Raw genomic sequence first — 26,823 nt, 5'->3', positions numbered from 1 at the left:
GTCTTTCACCTCTTCACTAATGGTTCCATAAGATATAGGAGCAGAATTAGGCCAAATGGCCCATCAAGTTTGCTTTGCCAATTCATCATGAATGATCCATTTCCCTCTCAGCCCCAGTCTCCTGCCTCCTCCCTAAAACCCTTCATGCCCTGACTAATCAAGAAACTATCAAGCCCTGTCTTAAATATACCCAATGACTTGGTCTCCACAACCACCTATGGCAACAAATTCTTCATCACTCTGGCTAAAGAAATCCTCCTCATTTCCATTCTAAATAGACACTGCTCTCCACCCGCCCCCCCCCCCCCCCAATTTTGAGGCTGTGTCCTCTGGTCCTAGACTCTCCCACCATTAGAAACATCCTTTCCACATCCACTCTATCAAGGCCTTTCAACATTCAATAGATTTTAATAAGATTACCCCTCATTCTTCTGAATCCAGTGAGTATAGGCCCAGAGCCATCACTTGGTCCTTGTAAGTTAACCCTTTCATTCTCATAATTATTCTTGTGAACTTCTGAACGTGCTCCAACGTCAGCACATCATAAGGGGCCCAAAACTGCTCACATTACATCCTTGCTTTTATATTCTAGTCCTCTCAAAACAAAGGCTAACATTCCTGACCACCAACTCAACCTGCAAATTAACCTTCAGGGAATCCTACACAAGGACTCCAAGGTCCCTTTACACCTCAGATCTTTGAATTTTCTCTCCACTTAGAAAATAATCTACTTTTATTTCTTCTACCAAAGTGCATGACCATACACTTCCTGACACTATATTCCATTTGCCCATTCTCCTAATCTCAGTCCTTCTGCAGCCTCCTTGCTTCCTCACCACTACCTGCCCCTTCACCAATCTTCATATTGTCCACAAACATGGCCACAAATCCATCAATTTGTCATCCAAATCATTGACATATAATGTAAAAAGAAGCAGTTCCAACACAAAACTGCGGTGGAACACCACTAGTCACTGGCAGCCACTGTTTATTCCTACTCCTTACCATTAATACAATGTTCTAACCACACTAGTATCTTTCCCATAATATCATGGGTTCTTATCTTGCTAAGTAGCCTCGTGTGGCATCTTGTCAAAGTTGTTCCTTTCCATGCCTTGTGTTGCATCGAGTGGCAACATTGCAGTTTCTGTAGCATTTTGTTTGTTTTTTATGAGGCTGAGTTGCTAGCTCAACACTCAACCCAGCATGGACGGAAAGTGTGCAAGGACCCGCCTAGATTCAAACCCAGGACCAAGTCTAGTGTGGATGCCGCTATACTGCCGACCAGCTGACCTTGCCAAAGGCCTTCTGAAAATCTGAATACACAACATCCATCGATTCTCCTGTCTATCTTGCTTGTTATTTCTTTAAAGAATTCCAACATATTTGTCAGGCAGGATTGTTACTTCATGAAATTATGCTGACTTCGGCTTATTTTACCATGTGCCTCCAAGTACCCTGAGACCTCATCCTTAACAATTGACTCCAACGTCTTTCCAAATGCTGATCTAGTGATTTTTGAAAGATCATTACCAATGCGTCCACATTCTCATCAGCTGTCTCTTTAAGAACGCTGGGGTATAACCCAGGTGACTTATCTACCTTCAGACCTTTCAGCTTCCCAAACAGGTTCTCCTAGTAATAGCAACTGCACTCACTTCTGCTTCCAACAGTCTTGAACTTCCAGCAGACTGCTAGTGTCTTCCACAGTGAAGATTCAGTCCGTCCACTGTAAACTCGTCCCCCATTACTTCCACTCCAGTGTCATTTTCCAGGGGTCCAGTATCTACTCTTGCCTCTCTTTTATTCTTTATATGACATTAGGGACCCCCACCATCCAGGCCATGCTCTCACTTTCAAAGACTCTTCATCTCATGCCCTCAATATTTGTTGCTGATTTATTTTTTTCTTTCTTTTGTATTTGCACAGTTTGTTACCTTTTGCACAGAAAATTAATCTCAGTGTTGTATATGGTTCTTTGATAATAAATTTACTTTAAACTTTCAAGTTAACTATGTCTTTCACTCTGCAATAATGGAGTGAACCCTTGACCACCTCTTGTCCATGTACTGCTCCCATCCTCTTTTCTCCCTAACAGAGAAAGAACAAAGTTCCCCTGGGAATACCAAGAATGAAGCTAATGCATTAAGAAGTTAAAAGCTATTGTAGAAACCAGGAGTATCATTATTAATTGGAACCGCTTCTTTGCAAACAACGTCAGCTATGGATAGCACACTGGGCCATGACAGAAAGATTCCAAGTTCAAGTTCCACTTCAGAAAATTGAGAAGCAAAATAAAAACTAATACTCACTGAGGGAGTGCTACATGTTAAGGGTGCCATCTCTACCAAAAGATTTTAGAATGAAGCCCTGTCTACTTTCTTCAAATGTCAGGTTAGGTTGTCATACTCACCACTGAGGTCCAAGTTACTGCCATTCAGCTGCACTGGATTGGCCACGTTGTTCACATGCTCAACACCAGTCCCAGGAAAAGACACTCAGCTGTGAGTTCCTCTGTGGGAGATGACCAAGCAGATGAAGAAAAAGATTCAAGGATGTGGACAAAGCTTCCTTGATGAGACATAATACCCCTATGGCTCCAGATAACTTATTGCCTATGACTGCTCAAAGCGGAAAAGAAGTATTTGGTAATTGATTTGTTTTGCCACATGTACAAAGAAAATGTGAAAAGCTTTTATTTACATTGCCATGGAGACAGATCATTCCATACTTAAGTATATCCAGGTAGTACAAAATGAAAACAAAACACAGAATGCATAGTGTTACAGTTGCAGAGAAAGTGCAATGCAGATAGACAAATAAAACACAAGGGTAATGACGAGGCAGACTGAGAGATCAAGAGTTCACTTTTGTCCAATAAGACGGAAGCTGTTCTTGAGGTGGTTTGGAAAAGCTTGAAGACTGGTATCAGAAGAAGGGGGTTACCTCGCAAACTGTCCCTTGGACATCTCTTCTTTAAATGCTAGATGAGTCTGGGTACCCACATTGGTTTCGTGGGTTCTGAGGTGGCCAGAGTGGAAGTAAGTCATCCCTAGGTGGAATACTACCCAAGAAGATGTTGTTGATGATTTGGTCATTTCTGGAATTGGCTGCTACACACTCAAGCAACTTCTTCTCTTCTGCCATCAGATTTCTGAACGGTCCATGAACATAAAGATTCTGACACTGTTTTTGTAACTTACAGTAATTTGCATGTCTCGCTCTGTACTGCTGTCACAAAACAAAACATTTCATAGTCATACTTTATTGATCCCAGGGGGAAATTGGTTAAATTGGTTCACAACACATACAAGTGCTATCAAACCTCATTCCGATTCAGTCCTGACGCAGAGTTTCCACCCCAAAGGTTGTCAATTCATTTTCCACCACAGATGCTGTCCAACCCAGTCTGCCCAGAATCCCGAGGGCCCTTTGTACGCAGCCCTCTCAAGTGTAGTTTTCATGCAATGAGCAGCTGCAGTAGCGTTGCTGGTGGCGGTGTGTGCGGAGGTCTGCAGCACACGGGGTTCCTCTCCTTGTCTCGGCTCTCATGGCGACAGCATGGCGCGGCGGCCTTGCGGCAGCGCTACTCCAACCGGTGAGCGGCCGCTACCGCCTCCCCTCACTCGGCGCCAGGTACCACTCCTCAGAGGGCGATAAACGGACGGGGTTCGCCGCGGCTTACGAACAGCACACGGAACTGCAGCGGAGGTCGGAGCTTGAGGGGCCAGGCACGGCCAAAGGGACGGTGAGTGCGGGACCCTCCGTGCAACCTTAATCTCCGAGGCTCCAAACCTCCCCATTCCAGTTATCTTCACAGTGTCACCTCCCCTGGTCCTCCTTTCCACCCCCAGTTATCTTCACAGTGTCACCTCCCCGGTCCTCCTTTCCACCCCCAGTTATCTTCACAGTGTCACTTCCCTTGGTCCTCCTTTCCACCCCCAGTTATCTTCACAGTGTCACCTCCCTTGGTCCTCCTTTCCACCCCCAGTTATCTTCACAGTGTCACCTCCCCTGGTCCTCCTTTCCACCCCCAGTTATCTTCACAGTGTCACTTCCCTTGGTCCTCCTTTCCACCCCCAGTTATCTTCACAGTGTCACCTCCCCTGGTCCTCCTTTCCACCCCCAGTTATCTTCACACCATCACCTCCCCTGGTCCTCTGTTCCATCTCCCATTATCTTCACACTGTCACCTCCCTTGGTCCTCCTTTCTATTTCCCATTATCTTCACACTGTCACCTACCCTGGTCCTCCTTTCTAACCCCCCCCCCCCCGTTATCTTCACACTGTCACCTCCCCTTGGTCCTCCTTTCCACCCCGGTTACCTTCTCAACCTTACACTCTCCCCCCATCACTTCCACCGGACATTCCCCCCCCCCCATTCTGTCACCTCCCCAATGTCACCCATGATCCTCTTATTCCACCCCACCCCACCCCATCACATTCCCTTCACTCTATCACCTCCACTGGTCTTCACACCAACCTTCATATTCACCTTCCCTCTGTTCCCCCACCTGCCTGTCACAACCATCACCCCCATCTTCTCCCCTACTTCTCTTTAAGCTGCCCCACCCTACTGCCAGCCCCTCATCTCTCCCCATAACTTCCCTCACCTTCCCTCCTGTCACTCTCCCTGTCAGCACCATCAGCTCATCCTTCCTGATCGGGGGTGATGGGGGTGAGAGGACCAGGAGAGATAATGGGCAGAAGGTCACCCCATCACCTTTCTCGTCATTGCACCATCAACCTCTCACCTCCCCGTCACCTCACCCTCACTTCCCCCTCCTCACCCTGTCACACCTATCACCTTCTCAGTCACCCCTCATCACCCCCTCATTTCATTCCCCATCACTCCCAAGACCTCACCTGTGACATACCATCACACACCCCATTATCACTCTGTCACCTTTTTGTCACTCTTGTCACACAACCCCATCACCTTCCCCTTCACCCCCCATCTTTTCTCCACTCACCCCTCATCTCCCCCCCACCACCGTTTCTGATAATTTGCTGTTATGTGTAAAAGTGGCAGCATTCTTGTATCCATTATATTTCTTTCTGTGAATTTACCTGCAGGTTATGCTGCACCACAATTCCTGGTGATTTATTGATATTTGTAGTGTAATTTTGAGATTGCAGTCGACACTGGACTTATATAAAATACGGACAATTGGGATATGTTTAATTTAATTGCAGGTATTATAATATACATCATAAAGCATTGTTCATTGGATAAACCACAATATAATTAAACCTACATTGCTTGTATGGTAGCATAAGTTACCAGCAGCATTTAAAAAAAAGACATTGGAGTATAGAGAAAAAAACTGAAGGAGTAGATCAATGGATCTTATTGAGTTTTCTCATCATTTAGTTAGATCATGATTAATCCAATCTTGGCATCATTACCAATTTCCTGTTCTTTGTGCTCATTGACTACTGAGTAATTTAGATGTTTGTAAAATGTTCAACTGGTGAGGCGGCAAAGGGTAGCTTGGCAGTGTTGGATGTTGAGCCAGCGACACATACTACTGTACAATAGAAAGCTGGCAGGTTCACCTGGTTCACCGGTGTCCTTAAGGGAAGGAAGCTTGCTGGTCTTACCTGGTCTGGCTTACGCATTACTCCAAGCCTCAGCGATGCTTTTAAAATGGCTAAGCAAACTACCAAGTTCAGGGTCAATGGGGAATGGAAAATGAATTGCCCTCATTGCTACATTTTGTGAACAAATAATGAAAAGTACAAGATAATTCCAGGGCAATAGACACAAAATACTGGAGGAACCCAGCAGGCCAGGCAGCATCCATGGACAGAAGTAAACAATTGAGGTTTTAGGCCGAGACCCTTCATCAGGACTGAAAAGGGAGGGGAGGAGTCAGGGTAAGAAGGTGGGTTGGGGGGTGGGGAGGGGAGGAGAGGAGGAAGTACAGGGTGGCAGGTGATAGGTGAAACTGGGAGTGGGGGGTGAAGTAGAGAACTTGGAAGTTGATTGGTGAAAGAGATAAATGGCTGGAGAAGGGGGAATCTGATAGGAGAGGGGAGAAGACTATGGAAGAAAGGGAAGAAGGAGGAACACCAGAGATGGGCAGGTAAGGAGATAAAGTGTGAGAGGGAAACAGGAATGGGGAATGGTGAAGAGGGGTTGGTGGATGGTGAACTACTGGAAGTTCAAGAAATGGATGTTCATGCCAACAGGTTGGAGACTACCAGACAGAATATAAGGTGTTGCTCCTCCAACCTAAGCATGACCTCATCACGGCAGTAGAGGTGGCAATGGACTGGCACATCGGAATGGGAAGTGTTTATAATTCCAGGGCTGGTTTTAGTTTGGCAGTGGGCTGAGTATAGTGTTTAGTATTTGTTTGGTACTAACTTCTTGTGCACAATGCCCTATTAACCTCTAATATTACCTCCAGAAAAGTTCAGAACAAACAGCATTTTAGTTGTTGATTGCTTAATGTCTTTGCACTTATGGATGGCAATTTACTTCATTTAGTTAAAAAAAAATGATTTTCCTATCACGGCAATCCCTAATCTGATTTGATTTAGTCTTGCTGCTTATCGAGAGACCCTTTTCTTTATATGTTGTCTGAAATTGACGAACCGTGCTTAGTCTAATTGCCTCCACATTTCTGCTCTAGAGATGTTATGGATACGATGGGAGGTGAGGACCTCGATACAATAGCTATCACTAAAGAGGTAGTGCTGAGCAAACTTGTGGGCCTGAAGATAGATAAGCCCCCTGGTCCTGATGGAATGCATCCCAGGGTACTGAAAGAAATGGCAGAAGTTAAGAGTAGAGGGTTTGGTGATAATTTACCAGAGATCTCTGGACTCTGGGCAAGTCCTGGTGGATTGGAAAATGGCGAATGCCACGCCACTGTTCAGAAAAGGATGTAGGCAAAAGGCAAGTAACTAAAGACCAGTTAGTTTAACATCTGTGGTTGGGAAAATGTTTGAAGCTATCATTAAAGAAGAAACAGCGAGGCTTCTAGAAAGAAGTGGATCTATCAGGCAGATGCAGCATGGATTCAGCAAAGGCAGGTCATGTTTTACAAATTTACTGGAGTTCTTTGAGGAAATAACGAGTGCAGTGGATAGAATGGAACAGATGGACATTATTTACTTGAATTTCCAGAAGGCGTTCGATTAGGTCGCACATAAAAGACTTATCCATAAGATAAGGATGCATAGAGTTGGGGGTGATGTATTAGCATGGATAGAGGATTGGTTAACTAATAGAAAGCAGAGAGTTGGGATACATGGGAGTTACTCTGGATGGCGATCAGTGGTGAGTGGTGTGCCGTAGGGGTCGGTGCTGGGCCTGCAACTGTTCATGATATACATTAACGATCTGGACGAGGGGACCAAGGGTAGTGTATCTAAATTTGCTGATGACACTAAATTGAGTGGAAATGTAAATTGTACAGAATACAGTAGATAGGCTAAGTGAGTGGGCGAGGGCCTGGCAGATGGAGTACAATGTTGGTAAATGAAAGGTCATCCACTTTGGAAGGAAAAATGAAAGAGCAGATTATTATTTAAACAGTAAAAAACGTGGGAGTGCTTGTGCATGAATCACAAAAGGTTGGTTTGCAGGTACAGCAGGCTATCAAGAAGGCAAATGGAATGTTGGCCTTCATTGCTAGAGAGATTGAATTTAAGAACAGGGAGGTTATGCTGCAACTGTACAGGGTACAGGTGAGGCCGCATCTGGAGTACTATGTGCAGTTCTGGTTTCCTTACTTGAGGAAGGATATACTGGCTTTGGAGGCAGTGCAGAGGAGGTTCACCAGGTTGATTCTGGAGATGAGGGATTTAGACTACGAGGAGAGATTTAGTCACCTGGGACTGCGCCTACTGGAATTCAGAAGAATGAGAGGAGATCTTATAGAAACATGTAAAATTATGAAAGGAATAGATAAGACAGAGGCAGGAAAGTTGTTTCCACTGGTAGGTGAGATGAGAACTAGGGGACATAGCCTCAAGATCCGGGGGAGCAGATTTAGGACGGAGATGCGGAGGGTCTGCTTTTCCCAGAGAGTGGTGAATCTGTGGAATTCTCTGCCTAATGAAGTAGTGGAGGCTACCTCAGTAAATATACTTAAGACAAGGTTGGATAGATTTTTGCCCAGTAGGGGGATTAAGGGTTATGGGGAAAAGGTGGGTAGGTGGAGATGAGTCCATGGCCAGATCAGCCATGATCTTATTGAATGGAGGAGAAGGCTTGATGGGCCAGATGTCCTACTCCTGCTCCTATTTCTTATGTTTTTATGAGATGAGTGTCGATAACTGCAGGCCACAGGTGCAGAGTCGGTTCAGTACTGAGGTGAGTAAAGCCTCCCAGAGCAGTGAGCTCAACATTCTGCTCTTGGTCTTGACGCCTTAACCTTTTTAATCTGGCTCGGCGCTTAAGTCTGCCAAACATTGATTCGTTATCTACTCTCAGGTCTGGGTCCCACGGCTTCAGTCTGGCCCCAAGTCTGCTCCAGCAATGACTGCTGTGGCCGTACCTGCCTTCTCAAGAGCGTAATTCACCAAATATTTCAGGATACCACAAACTGTCAGGCCATATAGATGGTTCAAAAGCTAACCTCCGAATGGGATTTACAGGCTCTGGATTGTAGTGATCATAGTCCCGAAAAAGTATATTTAGTACAATTGGTAACACACATCAAAGTTGCTGGTGAACGCCTCGGCCCGAAACATCGACTGTACCTCTTCCTAGAGATGCTGCCTGGCCTGCTGCGTTCACCAGCAACTTTGTGTTGCTTGAATTTCCAGCATCTGCAGATTTCCTCATGTTTAGTACAATTGGTAGTAATTTTGTTTGCTACCTGCAAAGTGTCACTGTGACTGGCTAGCACCATCTGTGCAGGATTTCATCAGGACGTCTCAGCCCGAAATGTCGATTGTTTATTCATTTCCATAGATGCTGCCTGACCTGCTGAGTTCCTCCAGCATTTGTGTGTGTGTTGCTCTGGATTTCCAGCATCTGCTGAATCTCTTGTGTCCAAGAATCAAATGGAATGATCTTGAAGTCAGAGCCAAATTTATTGTCATGTGACTGAGTAGATGTGTGCACAAGTGGAATAAAATTTTACTTGTAGCCGTGGCACAGATACATAGTATCGGATAAGCAGCATTCATGAGAAAAACATAAATATAAATCATACTCAGTTTTGTATTTTTTACATTGTACGTATTGCTCAAAGACACACGACAAAATAGAAACATAAAATACTGAAGACCTACAGGTGAGGCAGCACTGTTTGAAAGAGCAACAGAGTTAACATTTCAGGTCAAAGACCTTTAAGACAAGAGTGTTTCCATTATTTTCTGTTTTATTTTCATATTTCCAATATTTGCTATTCTTGATGAACTCTCCAGATGATTATAGTGAGATATTACAATAGTTTGAATTTCTATTTAGCAAGTAATTCTGATTAAAATTGAATCATAAAGATTAATGAAAGTAACTTAATTTTATCATTATTTGATGAAAACTCTTTGTTCGTGATTAGTACAGTGCAGCATGATATTCGTGTCGGATGTCGTTCAGTGGGAACAGGTCAGGAGATTGTGGAAATGGAATTAAATGCACAAACCAGTGTCATATTGAGTAAGAGCTGCATTATCGGAACTGAGTTAGTTATAAAAGATCCATTGCATTGTTTTGAAGAGGAGCAAAACAATGCCGGGGGTTAATGCTCCTCATACATTAACTCTTTCATTCCCAGAATCATTCTTGTGAACCTCCTGTGGACCCTCTCCAGTGCCAGGACATCTTTTCGTAGATAATGGGCCCAAAATTGCTCACAGTACTCTTCGTGTGATCTGACCAACTCCTTATAAAGCCTCAGCATCACATCCTTGCTCTGTTATTGTAGTCCGCTGGAAATGAATGCTAACATTGTGTTTGCCTTCCTCACCCAACCTGCAAGTTAATCTTTAGGGCATCCTTCGCAATGACTCCCAAGTCCTTTTGTACCTCTGATTTTTGAATTTTCTCCCTGTTCAGAAAGTAGTCTATTCCTTTATTCCTTCTACTAAAGTGCGTGATCGCACACTACCCTACACTGTATTCCGTCTGCTACTTCTTGGCTCATTCTTCTTATCTGTCTAAGTCCTTCTGCAGACTCCCTGCTTCCTCAACACTACCTGCCCTTCCACCTGTCTTTGTATCATATGCAGACTTGGCCACAAAGTCATTAATTCCATCATCCAAATCATGGACGTATATTGTGAAAAGAAATGGTCCCAATGCTGACCCCTATGGAACACCACCAATCAGAGGCAGCCAGCCAGAATAGGCCCCCTTTATTCCCTCTCTTTGCCTCATGCCAGTCAATTAATCCTTTACCATGCTAGTGTTTTTTTCTGTAATACCATGGGCTGTTGTTAAGCAGCCTCTTGTACAAAGTTCGATAATAAATTATTTTGAAGTACATACAGTATTTGTCACCATATACAACCCTGAGAGGCAATCACAGTAAATACAAGAAACACAATGCAAGCGATGAAAGACCACACTGCAGGATGGACAACAACCAATGTGCAAAAGACACCAAACTGTGCAAATAGAGTCATAGGAAAATACAGCACAGAGACAGGTCCTTTGACCCATTGCCTACTCCCAGTCGATCTGCACTGGAACAATAGGCATCCATACATCTACCATCCATGTACCTATCCAGACTTTTCTGAAACATTGAAATCGAGCTTGCATGCACCACTTCTGGGGCAGCTCATTCCACACTCTCATGACCCTCTGAGTAAAGAAGTTTCCCCTTCAACTTCTCACCTTTCACCTGTTACGTACCCCGTAACTGGGTTGCCAAACCAGCAGAAATGGATCACTCAGTTGGAGTCTGGACTACTAGAACTAAGAAAGTTTTATTAAAGAAACAAGCAACACAGTACTCTAATCAAAAGGATAATAAATGCAACAGTTCAGCAATGATAAACACACAAGTACACAGAATTAAGACAACAGGATCAATCAAGCGCTATCGTCGTCTAGGGGTAAATGACCAGTTTCAAAGTGACACAAAGTTCAGTTCAATTGAATTCAGTTCAGTTCGCAGTAATCACTGCCGTGGGAGATGGACAGTGGGGGGAAGGAGAGAGAGAGCAAAACGAATGAATATTCAAACGGCTTCCACACAGACCTTCGATATTCTTCGCAGTCAGCTTTCGGGCGAGCCCTTTGTGATGTCTTCTGAGGTCACCGACCGTGACCCCTCCGTTTCCAGATACAATCGTTTCTCTACGGTGAACCTGGCACCCAGGCAAGAGCGGACACATACACCAGGTTCCCGCCGATCGTGCCTTTCCACCCTGTGCGTCTATGGCTTGGTCCCGCGACCAGCCCTCCAAAACTTCCCACCGACTTATGGGAGGTGCACCGCTTCCAGGGTCTCGTTACCTCGTGGTGTCGTGTCTTGCCTTAGCGAACCTGTCCCTTCATTACCATCTCCAAATGCTGCTCCATTGTTTTCCTTATCTCTCTTTTTCCTGAAGACAGGTGGCAGACCAACTGCTGATCCCACTGGTGCCAGCACAGGACAGCTAACATCTTAATCTATGTGTATTCTCGTCACACACCCTTTACCCATGGCCTCTGGTTTTAGTCCCACCCAACCTTAGTGGAAAAAGCCTGCTTGTATTTACCCTATCCATACCCCTCACAATTTTGCATACCTCTATCAAATCTCCTCTCAATCTTCGGTCCTGGCAACATCCTTGTAAATCTTCTCTGTACTTTTTCAATGTTATTTACATCTTTCCTGTGGGCAGGTGAGCAAAACTGCACACAATACTCCAAATTAGGCCTCACCAACAACTTATACAACTTCAACATAAACTCCCAACTCCTGTACTCAATACATTGATTTATGGAGGCCAATGTGCCAAAAGCTCACTGATAGAAAATTTTATTTCCTTTAACTTCCATGACCAAAGCCATTAGAAAATTCTCAGTAATATAACTTTAATTGGTTGTATATAGTTGAGCACAGAGAAAATTTGCAAGGATGTTGCAGGACTTCAGGACCTGAGTTGTAGGGTAGGTTGAATAGGTTAAGGCTTCTTTTTTCCTGGAGTGTAGGAGAATGAGGGGAGATTTGATAGAGGTATGCAGAATTATGAGGGGTATAGCTAGGGTAAACACAAGCAGGCATTTTCCATTGAAGTTGGGTGAGACTAGAACTTGAGTGGATAGGTGAAATATTTAAGGGAAACTTGAGGGGGAATGTTTTCATTCAGAGGGTGGTGTGAGTGTGGAATAAGCAGCCAGTGGAAGTGCTGGATGTGGGTTTGATTACAACATCTAAAATAAGTTTGGGTAAGTACATGGATTGGTCATGGTCCAGGTGCAAGTTGATGGGATTAGGCAGAATTGTAGTTTGGGATGGACTAGATGGGCTGAAGGGCCTGTTCCTGTGGGTTCAGTGCGTAGGAGTCTGTGACTTTTAACACTTTCTTGCAGTTTTCGTCACTTAAATTGTTGTCTCTGACTGTACTGTGTGATGGGTCATCTGTGGTTTCCAAAATGCTGTTGCAGCAGTTACTCTGAGCTTAACCAAACACGTAAATGAAGGAAGTAATATGTAATGTTAAAGTATTTGCTGAAATTAGCAAGAGTGACATACCTAGTGTCTTAAATTGCACACACCTCAACCACTTTTTGATTATTCTGTTTCACATCAATGAATACATTACAATATTTCTGAAAGATCAACAAACACCATGTCCAAAACTCTCTCTGCGTGAGGATTCTCATGGTGTTTGCAGACAACAATGTCATTAACTCCGCAAGCTAATAACACAGCTGGCAAAACTTCATGGTGCTTCATGGTTTAGATTCCAACTAGATAAAAGAAAACCTTCATCACCACATCCTTATTCCCTTATATTGCTCACTTCTCAGCATCATCCACTGCCTGTTTGGTCTCTGCAAAATATTACTTGAGATCTATCAAGCTTCTATTCAGAATTGGGCAACAAAATATATTTTGACTAAGATCCATTGCACTAGTTTACGAATTTCTGTAAAAGGAAGCATGAAACAGTATATCCTTTAAAACAGGTTGTTTAACTTTGTAGAAACTTCATGCTGAAAAATATAAGTGTAAAAGTCATACATCTATCGCACTGTCATCATGCACAACCATCAGGCTCTTGAATGAAGGGGATAACTACACTCACTTGGCCATTGAGATGTTCCCACAACCAATGATCTCACTTTAAGCACTTTTTATCTTGTTATCTCATGTTCTCGTTATTTATTGCAATTTATTTACATTTGCTTTGCACAGGATGTTGTCTTCTGCACTCTGGTTGATCTTTCATTGATCCGGTTACGTTTACTATTCTGTAGATTTGCTGAATATGCCTGCAGGATATTGAATCTCAGGGCTGTATATGGTGACATATCTGTACTTTGACAACAAGTTTACTTTGAACTTTGATTGTGCTCTCTTCTCATCAGGGAGGGGGTACAGGAGCTTGAAGACCCACACTGAGCTCCGCCATCAGATTTCAGAACGGTCCATTAAAACAACCTCACTATTTTGCTATTTCTCACTATTTTAACGTCGACTGCGCCTCTTCCTATAGATGCTGCTTGGCCTGCTGCGTTCACCAGCAACTTTGATGTATGTTGCTTGAATTTCCAGCATCTGCAGAATTCCTGTTGTTTGCGTTTAAATTCACTACTGCGAAGCCTCTTCCGGTGATGCCTACACCGAAGAAATTTAGATCCTCTCTTCGACGGGAGTTCAGTGAAACCACCTCTCACTGCTCCCCATCTGTAATTTCTTCGGCTCTTCAACTTTTCGACCACACTTTGACTCAAACTCGCTATCACAGCCATATATCCTTTCTTGGAACGTGCCTCCGTCGCCAACTTACTCCAGTTGGCTTTAGGATTCGTTTCCAAGCCTCTCAATTTGGACCTTCTGAGGATCCCAGGTACTCACATTTTATTGACTCTGCCTCTCGCGGCTTCTCCCGTCAAGCTCTGAAGGCGACGCTCTCCGCCATGAGGAGGTACTTGGTGTCCCTATCCCAGACCCTTCCACACCTTCGGGACACTTTCTTCGCCGTCTGTAATGGTCCTACCCGTTATTTCATCCTCCGTTGGATTCACGCCTGCAATCGCCGTTTTTTTGACTTTGTCATGTTCGGCAAAGATCGCAAGATCTTACATCTACGGACTCCAGAGCCTGCCGGCCCCGACGCTAGCAGGCATGAACTTTCAATTGCGGCCCCTGCCATTGATCTCGGCGGCTCCAACACCTCAGGACATATTCAAAACCCGGACTCCAGCAACGACCATGGACACCTTCACAGCGATTGCGCAACCACCAACTGCAACTCCAGCCTTGAACTCCAGGCCGGGTCTTTATGTGCTGCTGTTGTGACTCCCATCTCCCCTTCCCCCACCACCACTCCGCAGCCCCGTCTTCCTCAGATCCCACCGTCAGCTCCTGGGCCCTCAGAGGCTCCATCTTCCTCTCACCCCAACCCTCCCCTCTCCACTGACACCCCCAGCCTCCCCCCTCCCCCCTCTGATCCCAGCTCTCAAGATTCCAGCCTTGAACTCCAGGCCGGGTCTCTATGTGCTGCTGTTGTGACTGCCTTCTCCCCTTCCCCCACCAATACTCTGCAATCCCGTCTCCCTCAGATCCCACCGTCAGCTCCTGGGCCCTCAGAGGCTCCATCTTCCTCTCACCCCAACCCTCCCCTCTCCATTGACACACCCAGCCTCCCCCCTCCCCCCTCTGATCCCAGCTCTCATCCGTGCCGGGTCTTTACCATCCCCTCTGACCTTCAACTGTCGGAGGCAGAACGCTCTGTTCTCAGTAAGGGCCTCACCTTTGTCCCCCTTCGCCCACACCTCACTGAGTTCCGTGTTCGCCATGATGCGGAACTTTTCTTCCGCCGTCTCCGTCTCCGAGCCTACTTCTTTGGCAAGGACTCTTCCACCCCCACCGATGACCCCTTCTCCCGTCTTCAACCCTCCTCTTCTTCATGGACACCCCGCTCTGGTCTTCTGCCTGCTCTGGATCTCTTTATTGCCAACTGCCGACGGGACATCAACCGTCTCGACTTCACTGCACCTTGTCCCCATTCCAACCTCACTCCTTCGGAACGCTCTGCTCTCCACTCCCTCCGCACTAATCCTAACCTTATTATTAAACCCGCTGATAAGGGGGGTGCTGTTGTAGTCTGGCGTACTGACCTCTACCTTGCCGAGGCACAGCGACAACTCGCGGATACCTCCTCTTATTTACCCCTCGATCGTGACCCCACTAAGGAGCACCAGGCCATTGTCTCCCACACTATCACCGACTTTATCCGCTCAGGGGATCTCCCATCCACTGCTACCAACCTTATAGTTCCCACACCCCGCACTTCCCGTTTCTACCTCCTACCCAAGATCCACAAACCTGCCTGTCCTGGCCGACCTATTGTCTCAGCTTGCTCCTGCCCCACCGAACTCGTTTCTGCATACCTCGACACTGTTTTATCACCCCTTGTTCAATCCCTTCCGACCTATGTTCGTGACACTTCTCACGCTCTTAAACTTTTCGATGATTTTAAGTTCCCTGGCCCCCACCGCTTTATTTTCACCATGGATGTCCAGTCCTTATATACTTCCATCCCCCATCAGGAAGGTCTCAAAGCTCTACGCTTCTTTTTGGATTCCAGACCTAATCAGTTCCCCTCTACCACCACTCTGCTCCGTCTAGCGGAATTAGTCCTTACTCTTAATAATTTCTCCTTTTGCTCCTCCCATTTCCTCCAAACTAAAGGTGTAGCTATGGGCACCCGTATGGGTCCTAGCTATGCCTGCCTTTTTGTTGTGTTTGTGGAACAATCTATGTTCCGTGCCTATTCTTGTATCTGTCCCCCACTTTTCCTTCGCTACATTGACGACTGCATTGGCGCTGCTTCCTGCACGCATGCAGAACTCGTTGACTTTATTAACTTTGCCTCCAACTTTCACCCTGCCCTCAAGTTTACCTGGTCCATTTCCGACACCTCCCTCCCCTTTCTAGATCTTTCTGTCCCTGTCTCTGGAGACAGCTTATCTACTGATGTCTACTATAAGCCTACTGACTCTCACAGCTATCTGGACTATTCCTCTTCTCACCCTGTCTCTTGCAAAAACGCCACCCCCTTCTCGCAATTCCTCCGTCTCCGCCGCATCTGCTCTCAGGATGAGGCTTTTCATTCTAGGACGAGGGAGATGTCTTCATTTTTTAAAGAAAGGGGCTTCCCTTCCTCCACTATCAGCTCTGCTCTTAAACGCATCTCCCCCATTTCACGTACATCTGCTCTCACTCCATCCTCCCACCACCCCACTAGGAATAGGGTTCCCCTGGTCCTCACCTACCACCCCACCAGCCTCCAGGTCCAACATATTATTCTCCGTAACTTCCGCCACCTCCAACGGGATCCCACCACTAAGCACATCTTTCCCTCCCCCCCCCCCCTGCATTCCGCAGGGATCGCTCCCTATACAACTCCCTTGTCCATTCGTCCCCCCCATCCCTCCCCACTGATCTCCCTCCTGGCACTTATCCGTGTAAGCGGAACAAGTGCTACACATGCCCTTACACTTCCTCCCTTACCACCATTCAGGGCCCCAAACAGTCCTTCCAGGTGAGGCATCACTTCACCTGTGAGTCGACCGGGGTGATATACTGCGTCCAGTGCTCCCGATGTGGCCTTTTATATATTGGTGAGACCCGACGCAGACTGGGAGACCGCTTTGCTGAACATCTACGCTCTGTCCGCCAGAGAAAGCAGGATCTCCCAGTGGCCACACATTTTAATTCCACATCCCATTCCCATTCTGACATGTCTATCCACGGCCTCCTCTACTGTAAAGATGAAGCCACACTCAGGTTGGAGGAACAACACCTTATATTCCGTCTGGGTAGCCTCCAACCTGATGGCATGAACACTGACTTCTCTAACTTCCGCTAAGGCCCCACCTCCCCCTCGTACCCCATCTGTTACTCATTTTTATGCACACATTCTTTCTCTCACTCTCCTTTTTCTCCCTCTGTCCCTCTGAATATACCTCTTGCCCATCCTCTGGGTCACCCCCCCCCCCGTCTTTCTTCCCGGACCTCCTGTCCCATGATCCTCTCGTATCCCCTTTTGCCTATCACCTGTCCAGCTCTCGGCTCTATCCCTCCCCCTCCTGTCTTCTCCTATCATTTTGCATCTCCCCCTCCCTCTCCAGCTTTCAAATCCCTTACTCACTCTTCCTTCAGTTAGCCCTGACGAAGGGTCTCGGCCTGAAACGTCGACTGCGCCTCTTCCTATAGATGCTGCTTGGCCTGCTGCGTTCACCAGCAACTTTGATGTATGTTCCTTGAATTTCCAGCATCTGCAGAATTCCTGTTCACTATTTTGCTCTTTCCATTATTTATTTATTTTTATATATTCTGATTGTAATTTATAGTACATTTTATGAATTGCACTGTACTGCCGCAAAACAAATTTCACAACCTGTGTTAGTGATAATAAACCTGATTCAGATTCTGATTAATTTCCTAGATAAGACCATAAGGTATAGGAGCAGAATTAAGCCATTTGGGTCTGTTCCGCCATTTCATCATGGCTAATCCATTTTCCCCTTCAGCCCCAATCTCCTGCCTTCACCCCTTATCCCTTCATGCCCTGACCAATCAAGAATCTATCAACCTCTGCCATAAATAGACGATACGTAAAGACATGACCTTCACAGTCTACTGTGGCAATGATTTCCACAGATACACTGTTCTCTTCCTAAAGAAAATCTTCCTCATTTCCATTCTAAAAGAACACCCCTCTAATCTGAGGCTGTGTCCTCTGGTCCAGGACTCTCCCACCACCACAGGAAACATCCTCTCCACATCCACATTCTACAAGGAGTGATTGTTAAGTTCGTGGCCTAAGGTAGAAAGAATCAATTTTAGAAAACCTAGCACATTTATTTTTCAACATAGTCCCCTCCTACATTTACACACTTAGTCCAGTGGTCGTGGAGCATACGGATCCCTTCTTTGTAGAAGTCGGTGTCTTGGACCTCCAGAAAGTGGTCCACAGCAGGGGTGATTGATAAGTTCGTGGCCTAAGGTAGAAGGAGATGAGTTATTAACTTCAAACTTTCTGCATAATCACTCAAAGAGTTGAACTGCAGATGCACGTAACGAGAGCTAAATAACTCATCTCCTTCCAGATAATTGAGTCAAAAAAAAGGCGAGAAAAAGTACTTTTGATCCTTATTACGAAACCAGCAAAAGTGAACGATCTTATAACGATTTTAAAACTAACAAAGCCAAGTCAGTGATATAGCAAAATAAGAGTAATTAGTGTAATTAAGCAAAGATCATAAATAAGTGTAATTAGTGGTCAACAAAACGAATCATTCCTCGGCTACCTCTCTAACCTTCCTTCAACTAAACTAAACTAACTAAGACAAAGTGTCACCATACTCATTTGCTTCTACCACGCCCCAACCCACATGACAAACCCGTAACCTGTAATAAAAATGCGCAATACAGACAAACAGATAATAAATACATGGCTTCTTCCTCCTCAACATTCTCAGCACGGTGTCTCCCAGGGCTGTGTACTGAGCCCACTGCTGTACCCTCTGCTCACACAAGCCAAACACCCGAGTAATCAACTTATCAAGTTTTCTGGTGACATGACAGTGGCAGGGCTCATCACCAACAAAGATGAGATGGCTTACAGAGCGGAGGTGGAAGAGCTGGAGGCCTGGTGCCAGGCAAATAACCTCTTCCTCAATGTCAATAAGTTAGAGGAGATGTTTATCGACATTCAGGGAACTTGCACCACTCCTGCCCTTCTTAACATTGGCAGTGGAAACTGTGAGCAGTTTCAAACTCCTTGGAGTGCACACCTCACACAATCTCATGGTCCCAGAACACAGCCTATACAGTCAGGAAAGCTCAGCAATGCCTCTACTTTCTGAGGAGGCTGAAGAGAGCTGGACTATGCACGTTCATACTCACGCCATTCTACAGATGCACGGTAGAGAGCATCCTAACAAGCGGCATCACTGCTTGGTGTGGAAACTGCACTGTAACAGACAGGAATGCTCTACAACGGGTAGTCAAAACCACCCAATGCATCACCCCCACCTGCCTACCCACCATCAATGACATATATACAGTAAAGTGCCAGAAAAGGGCTGGTAACATCATAAAGGATCCCACCCACTCTGCTCATGGACTCTTTGCTCACTACAGCCGGGGACTTTAACCGGGCCAACCTCAGAAAGGCGCTGCCAAAGTTATACCAACCTGTCTCCTGCCCCACTAGAGACCCAAATATACTTGACCACTGCTACACAGTAGTCAAGGATGCCTACCGTCCCGTCCCACAACCTCACTTCGGAAAATCGAACCATCAGTCCGTACTCCTCCTTCCGGCTTACAAACAGAAACTGAAGCGGGAGGTCATGGTGTCAAAAGTGGTGTTGCGTTGGACGGAGGAAATGGATGAGGTCCTCCGTGACTGCTTTGAATCGGTGGACTGGTTAGTATTCAAGGACTCAGCAGCTAACCTCGATGAGTATGCCTCAGCTGTCACAGACTTTATTTGGAAATGCAATGGAGGACTGTGTCTCTCGCAAGATGATCCGGGTATTCCCTAACCGGAAACCTTGGATGAATTATGAGGTCAAGTCCCTTTTAAAGGCTAGAGCTGTGGCTTTTAGGTCCGGGGATACCAGTCGCTACACGGAATCCAGGCGTGAACTCTGGAAAGCCGTTAAGGGCGCCAAGAGGCAATATCGAGCCAAGTTGGAAGCCCTGGCTAACCAAAGGGATGCCAGTAGACTATGGCAGGGTCTAAATGAGATCACTGGGTGCAAAGAAAAGACTGGGAATATCAATAACTGTGGTGCTTCCCTTCCCGACGAACTTAACGTATTCTACTCAGGATTCGAACAGAAGAAGAGCATCCCTCTCCCTCCGGATGAACCAGACCTGGTGGCATCGAGATTCATCATCACCGAGGAGGACATTAGAAGGGCCTTACTGAAGATAAATCCAAGGAAGGCAACGGGCCCAGATGGTGACCCAGGACGGGTTCTCCGGGCCTGTGCAAGTGAGCTAGCTGGAGTGTTTGCTGACATCTTCAACTGCTCCTTGCTTCAGCCTAAGATCCCCGTGTGTTTTAAGAGGCAACGGTAATCCCAGTGCCGAAGAAGAGCAAGATGGCATGCCTGAATAACTATCGACCTATGGCTCTGACATCAATTGCTATGAAGTGCTTTGAGAGATTGGTTATGGAACACATCAACCACAGCCTACCAGTTAACCTCGATGCTTTGCAATTTGCCTACCGGAGCAACAGGTCAACGGCAGATGCCATCTCTCTAGCCCTACATTCCTCCTTAGAACACCTGGAGAATAAAGACTCATACGTAAGGCTCCTTTTCATTGACTACAGCTCGGCCTTTCATACCATCATTCCAAATAAACTGATTCCTAAGCTCTGGAACCTGGGCCTTAGCACTCATATCTGCAGTTGGATCTTCAGCTTCCTCACAGACAGGATCCAGGCTGTAAAAATAGGGGACAAACTCTCCTCTACAATCACTCTGAGCACTGGTGCCCCACAAGGCTGTGTACTCAGCCCTCTGCTGTACTCACTGTACACCCATGATTGTGTAGCCAAGTTTCCATCAAACTCAATATATAAGTTTGCTGATGACACAACAATTGTAGGCCGTATCTTGGGTAATGATGAGTTTGAGTACAGAGAGGAAATTAAGAACCTGGTGGCATGGTGCGAAGACAATAACCTATCCCTCAACGTCAGCAAGACGAAGGAATTGGTTGTTGACTTCAGAAGGAGTAGCAGACCGCACGACCCAGTTTACATCGGTGGTGCGTAAGTTATTGGAGGGAGTACTAAGAGACAGAATCTACAAGCATTTGGATAGACAGGGACTTATTAGGGAGAGTCAACATGGCTTTGTGCGTGGTAGGTCATGTTTGGCCAATCTGTTGGAGTTTTTCGAGGAGGTTACCAGGAAAGTGGATGAAGGGAAGGCAGTGGATATTGTCTACATGGACTTCAGTAAGGCCTTTGACAAGGTCCCGCATGGGAGGTTAGTTAGGAAAATTCAGTCGCTAGGTATACATGGAGAGGTGGTAAATTGGATTAGACATTGGCTCGATGGAAGAAGCCGAAGAGTGGTAGTAGACAATTGCTTCTCTGAGTGGAGGCCTGCGACTAGTGGTGTGCCACAGGGATCAGTGCTGGGTCCATTGTTATTTGTCATCTATATCAATGATCTGGATAATAATGTGGTAAATTGGATCAGCAAATTTGCTGATGATACAAAGATTGGAGGTGTAGTAGACAGTGAGGAAGGTTTTCAGAGCCTGCAGAGGGACTTGGACCAGCTGGAAAAATGGGCTGAAAAATGGCAGATGGAGTTTAGTACTGACAAGTGTGAGGTATTGCACGTTGGAAGGACAAACCAAGGTAGAACATACAGGGTTAATGGTAAGGCACTGAGGAGTGCAGTGGAACAGAGGGATCTGGGAATACAGATACAAAATTCCCTAAAAGTGGCGTCTCAGGTAGATAGGGTCGTAAAGAGAGCTTTTGGTACATTGGCCTTTATTAGTCAAAGTATTGAGTATAAGAGCTGGAATGTTATGATGAGGTTGTATAAGGCATTGGTGAGGCCGAATCTGGAGTATTGTGTTCAGTTTTGGTCACCAAATTATAGGAAGGATATAAATAAGGTTGAAAGAGTGCAGAGAGGGTTTACAAGGATGTTGCCGGGTCTTGAGAAACTCAGTTACAGAGAAAGGTTGAATAGGTTAGGACTTTATTCCCTGGAGCGTAGAAGAATGAGGGGAGATTTGATAGAGGTATATAAAATTATGATGGGTATAGATAGAGTGAATGCAAGCAGGCTTTTTCCACTGAGGCAAGGGGAGAAAAAAACCAGAGGACATGGGTTAAGGGTGAGGGGGGAAAAGTTTAAAGGGAACATTAGTGAGGGCTTCTTCACACAGAGAGTGGTGGGAGTATGGAATTAACTGCCAGACGAGGTGGTAAATGCGGGTTCTTTTTTAACATTTAAGAATAAATTGGACGGATGCATGGATGGGAGGTGTATGGAGGGATATGGTCCGCGTGCTGGTCAGTGGGACTAGGCAGAAAATGGTTCGGCACAGCCAAGAAGGGCCAAAAAGCCTGTTTCTGTGCTGTAGTTTCTATGGTTTCTATGGAACAGATCAAAAGCTTTAAGTTCCTCAGGGTTAGTATCACAAATTACCTGACTTGGTCCAACCAAGCAGAGTTCACTGCCAAGAAGGCCCACCAGCGCCCTTACTTCCTGAGAAAACTAAAGAAATTTGGCCTATCCCCTAAAACCCTCACTAATTTTTATAGATGCACTGTAGAAAGCATTCTTCTAGGGTGCATCACAACCTGGTATGGAAGTTGTCCTGTCCAAGACCGAAAGAAGCTGCAGAAGATCGTGAACACGGCGCAGCACATCACACAAACCAATCTTCCGTCCGTGAACTCACTTTACACCGCCTGCTGTCGGAGCAGTGCTGCCAGGATAATCAAGGACACGACCCACCCAGCCAACACACTTTTCGTCCCTCTTCCCTCCGGGAGAAGGTTCAGGAGCTTGAAGACTCGTGTGGCCAGATTTGGGAACAGCTTCTTTCCAACTGTGATAAAACTGCTGAATGGATCCTGACCCAGATCTGGGCCGTACCCTCCAAATATCTGGACCTGTCTCTCGGTTTTTTTGCACTACCTTACCTCCCATTTTCCTATTTTCTATTTATGATTTATAATTTAAATTTTTAGTATTTACTAATTTTAACTATTTTTAGTATTTAATATTTGTAATCCAGGGAGTGTGAAGCGCAGAATCAAATATCGCTGTGATGATTGTACATTCTAGTACCAATTGTTTGGCAACAATAAAGTATAAAGTATAGTTACTTGCCCCAAGCAGTAAGGCTGATCAACACCTCCACCCACTGACCCACCCCTCCATGCCCACAGCCATTTCTACTTTATTATCTTCTGCCCGACTCTGATGTTCAGACACTCTTGTGCCTAGCAACACTTTTTGACGTGCAATCATGTATATAAGCTATCTCTTGTGTACTTATTGTGATTATTGTTATTAATTTTTGTTATCTCATAGTTTTTTTTGGTGCATCAGATCTGGAGTAATAATTATTTCATTCTTCTTTACACTTGGGTACAGGAAATGATATTAAACAATCTTGAATCTTTTTCCATTGTGTCTGCTGATAAACATTACAACTGCCAGACGATGCACTTCAGCTTTACTCAGTTATTTGCTGTCAAGCTTTCATTTTTTAAAATCTGGATCAATAAAATAGATTCCCTGCTTAAATTCAATTTACTGATAAGCATAATTGAAGAAAATGCACATCTCTTTCTCTGGGAAACTAGCGATGGGTAATAACTTCAGTTTTGCCAGTATTTCCTCACATCTAAGGGGTCAAAAATGTGCCTCTATTTGCCTGTCCACACTAGGGAAAAGATTTACGTCAAATCTTGTATTTACAAAACAGTGGGAAGTCACAAGTGAATAGTGTGTATTGGCAGATTTCCTATTGTAGCACGAAAATTACTGACCCTGAAATATCATGCTTTTAAAAAAAGTGGGAGCAACCAAAAGTTGTCAAAAAATAACTAGAAATCTATGTAATTGCCATCAGTTATCAATAGCCATAGAACTTAGTTAAGGTTTATAGCCGATTAAGCCAAGAAAACGCATTTCATAATCAGTGCCCTGTGGCATTGACGTACAGCTTCATTGAAGGGCAGGTCAGATTGACAATCTAAATCACTCAGTCAAATGAAGCTTGCTTTTTATCCATATAATTAGTTACTGACTATTTATGAAAGACCGCCCAAGTTGGTGTGGACCTTCACTGATTTTATTATGGTTATTACTCTGTCCTGGATTTACTGAGTATGCAGGCGAGAAAATGAATCTCAAGTTTGTATATGGTGACATACCTGTACTTTGATACTAAATTTACTTTGAACTTATATGTATGAAGAAATCGATGTTGTTCAGGTGACTTCCAATAAACAAAAAGCAATAATGATATAATAATGGTTATATAATAAAACAGTGGTTTCCTTATTTGAAATGCTGAGATTTGTAACTTCAGAGGTGAATGTTTTATCTTGTTCAGAGATCCAGAACTAAGATTCTCCTTTTAAGTCAGAAATAAGGCAACATTTTTGGAACTCTGTTTCCACTGTCCTATGAGAAAGAGAGACTTTGGGGAAAAAAGTAAGGCAGTAGTAGATAGGTCCTTGATAAACATGTCATTGGAAAGTTACCAGAGGAAGGCAGGAATGTGATGAGGTTGCAGTTAGAACAGCTGTGATCTTACTGAATGACAGCAGGTTAAGGGAGCAAAGTGGCCTACTGCTCCCAGTTTGTATGTTCATATGTACTTAACTGCAGAATTTGCTTGCATTCCATCCAGTAGATGCAGTAGTAGTCTATGTCTATGTCTTCATCACACTTCATCAGTGATTTTAAGATATTTATTAATTTACCAGCCTATACCTGAGTCAGGTTTGTTTAGGGACACTGGGGTATCTAACCACAAATGAACCATATTCGTCTTTGAATTTCCAAATCGAGCTACTGAAAAGATTGAACTTCGAAAAAGATTATTTATTAAACTGCTGCACACTCCGTATACCACATATCCTACTAAACTCCCAACTTAAACTTAGCTTTTATTTATTGGCACACAGTGCAGAATAGGCTATTCCAGCCCTTCGAGCTGCACTGCCCAGCAATCCCTCAATTAATTCTAGCCTAATCATGCAGTGACCAATTAACCTACTGACTGGTACGTCTTTGGACGGTGCGAGGAAAACAGAGCACCCGAAGGAAACCCACGCAGTCACGGGGAGAACGTACAAACTCCTCACAGGCAGTGGCGGTAAATGAACCCGAGACACGGGTACTGTAAAGTGTCATGCTAACCTCTATGCTACCATACCAGCCCGTTGGGGAACAATAAATATTCGCAGTGCATATTTAGGAGTTCATATATTATAAAGGCACAGAAAGGGGCCCTCTGTTCTATTGAACAGTAATTAGGGTCTTCAATGCTGGTGGATTTGGTACTCCAGTGCTTTGAAATGCCTGTTGGAAATAGGTCCCATGGCTCGGAAGAGGGCAGGAATCACTTGTTACCCAGTAGATCATAGACTTTGTGCTATGCTTGTTATACTGATCTTCAAAAACTTTTCCTCTGTTGACTAAATCCAGTGCTGGCACACTGTAGTCAGTGGGATGTATTATCAATTGAATAGTGGCTTCCGACTACTCAGTGTATCAAAACTATTCAGCATCTTGTAAAACTCCCGTTAAATGTCTTAACAAGGAAGGCAAACCCAGCTCTTTCCAGTCACACATTGTAACTGAAATCCATGATCCCTGGAACTATTCTAGTAAATCAAAGGTTATGGGTTCACAGCAAAAGAATGGGGTTGAAAGGGATAATAAATGGTGGAATGGTGGAGCAGATTGGATGGGTCAATTGACCTGATTCTCATCAGGGTTTCTCATCCGGGGTTCCGTGAGAGGTCGCTAGGCATTCCACGAGAGATTAGACATCCGTTAGTCTCGTGACACCATAGATTTGCACCTTGGAAGGTTTCCAGGACGCAGGTCTGGGCAAGGTTGTATGGAAGACCGGCAGTTGCCCATGCTGCAAGTCTCCCCTCTCCATGCCACCGATGTTGTCCAAGGGAAGGGCACTAGGGCCGATACAGCTGGGCACCAGTGTTGTTGCAGGGCAGTGTGTGGTTAAGTGCCTTGCTCAAGGACAAAACACGCTGCCTCAGCTGAGGCTCGAACTAGCGACCTTCAGATCACTAGACTGACGCCTTAACCACTTGGCCACGTGCCAACACGAGAGATTGTGATTTAAATAAAACGTTGTCTTTTGAACTTTGCACAACGTGTGATGCTGGCACTCGCATTGGTGGGCAGTGATCGAGCAGCCCAGTTAGCAATCTTAGCCCAGTATGGCAGTGCACAGTAGGACCGTGTTTATTTGGTTGAGGCCATTCTCAGTTTTTGACACAAGATAGGGGAGGCAGTTGATAATTAGTGAGCGCTGTATTGCACAGAGGGGATGATGGTAGGCTAGTAATTAATTGGTGAGTGCTGTTTTGCAAGGAGGGGAGGATGGTAGGTTGATGATTGGTGAGTGCTGTATTTATTGCACAGAGGGGAGGACTGTAGGCTGATGAGGAGCGTGAAGTGCATTTTCTGAGCATTGACTGGACTCGCCCAACTTGGGCTGTGAGGTCAGCTCCTCCTTCCCAAATTACCTCCTCCAATCTCCCCTTGTGTACTGCTGACTGACTCATGGAAGTGAACAAACTACCAGTGTAGCAGAAATTTGGAGGGAACTTATTATTGTAAAGACGGTCCAGTTTGGCGATTTTTGAAGAGGAGGTGTGAGATGAAAGAGGAGGATTCTTGGCCTAGGCTTACAGACAATTTTGAAAGGTTAATGATGAAGAATTACATTCTTCTGAGTCATTTCACTGCATTAGTGCAACAATGACCACAAGAAATGTCCGTCTTTACAATGAAAGCCAGTTATCAATGGGTTTTACCTGGACTGCTGAATCAAGTTGTCCTATTCCATTTCGTCTAGTCTCTGACAAATAACTTACAAAGGTAACAATGGCTCCAGCAAAATGAAAAGACACTTAACT

At 45.1% G+C, this 26,823-nt stretch overlaps 1 protein-coding gene across 2 annotated transcripts in view; it reads left to right on the top strand.

Moving 5' to 3' along the window:
• Positions 1-26,823, top strand: part of tpd52 (tumor protein D52) — a 213,670-nt gene that overhangs the window by 87,914 nt on the left and 98,933 nt on the right. The window contains exon 1 of one of the 2 annotated variants that reach the window (XM_063065552.1): positions 3,475-3,748. The exons of the other annotated variant lie outside the window; for it this stretch is intronic. Coding sequence (XP_062921622.1) covers positions 3,551-3,748 — 198 coding nt within the window. The 5' untranslated portion in view covers positions 3,475-3,550. Of the gene's footprint in view, positions 1-3,474; positions 3,749-26,823 lie in introns of those variants that run through there. 2 annotated transcript variants of the gene reach the window in all.

This window comes from Mobula hypostoma, chromosome 1, assembly GCF_963921235.1.
Source record: "Mobula hypostoma chromosome 1, sMobHyp1.1, whole genome shotgun sequence".
Lineage (NCBI taxonomy): Eukaryota > Metazoa > Chordata > Chondrichthyes > Myliobatiformes > Myliobatidae > Mobula > Mobula hypostoma.
The sequence above is the reverse complement of the archived record's forward strand: the minus strand, read 5'-3'. Positions and strand labels throughout refer to the sequence as shown.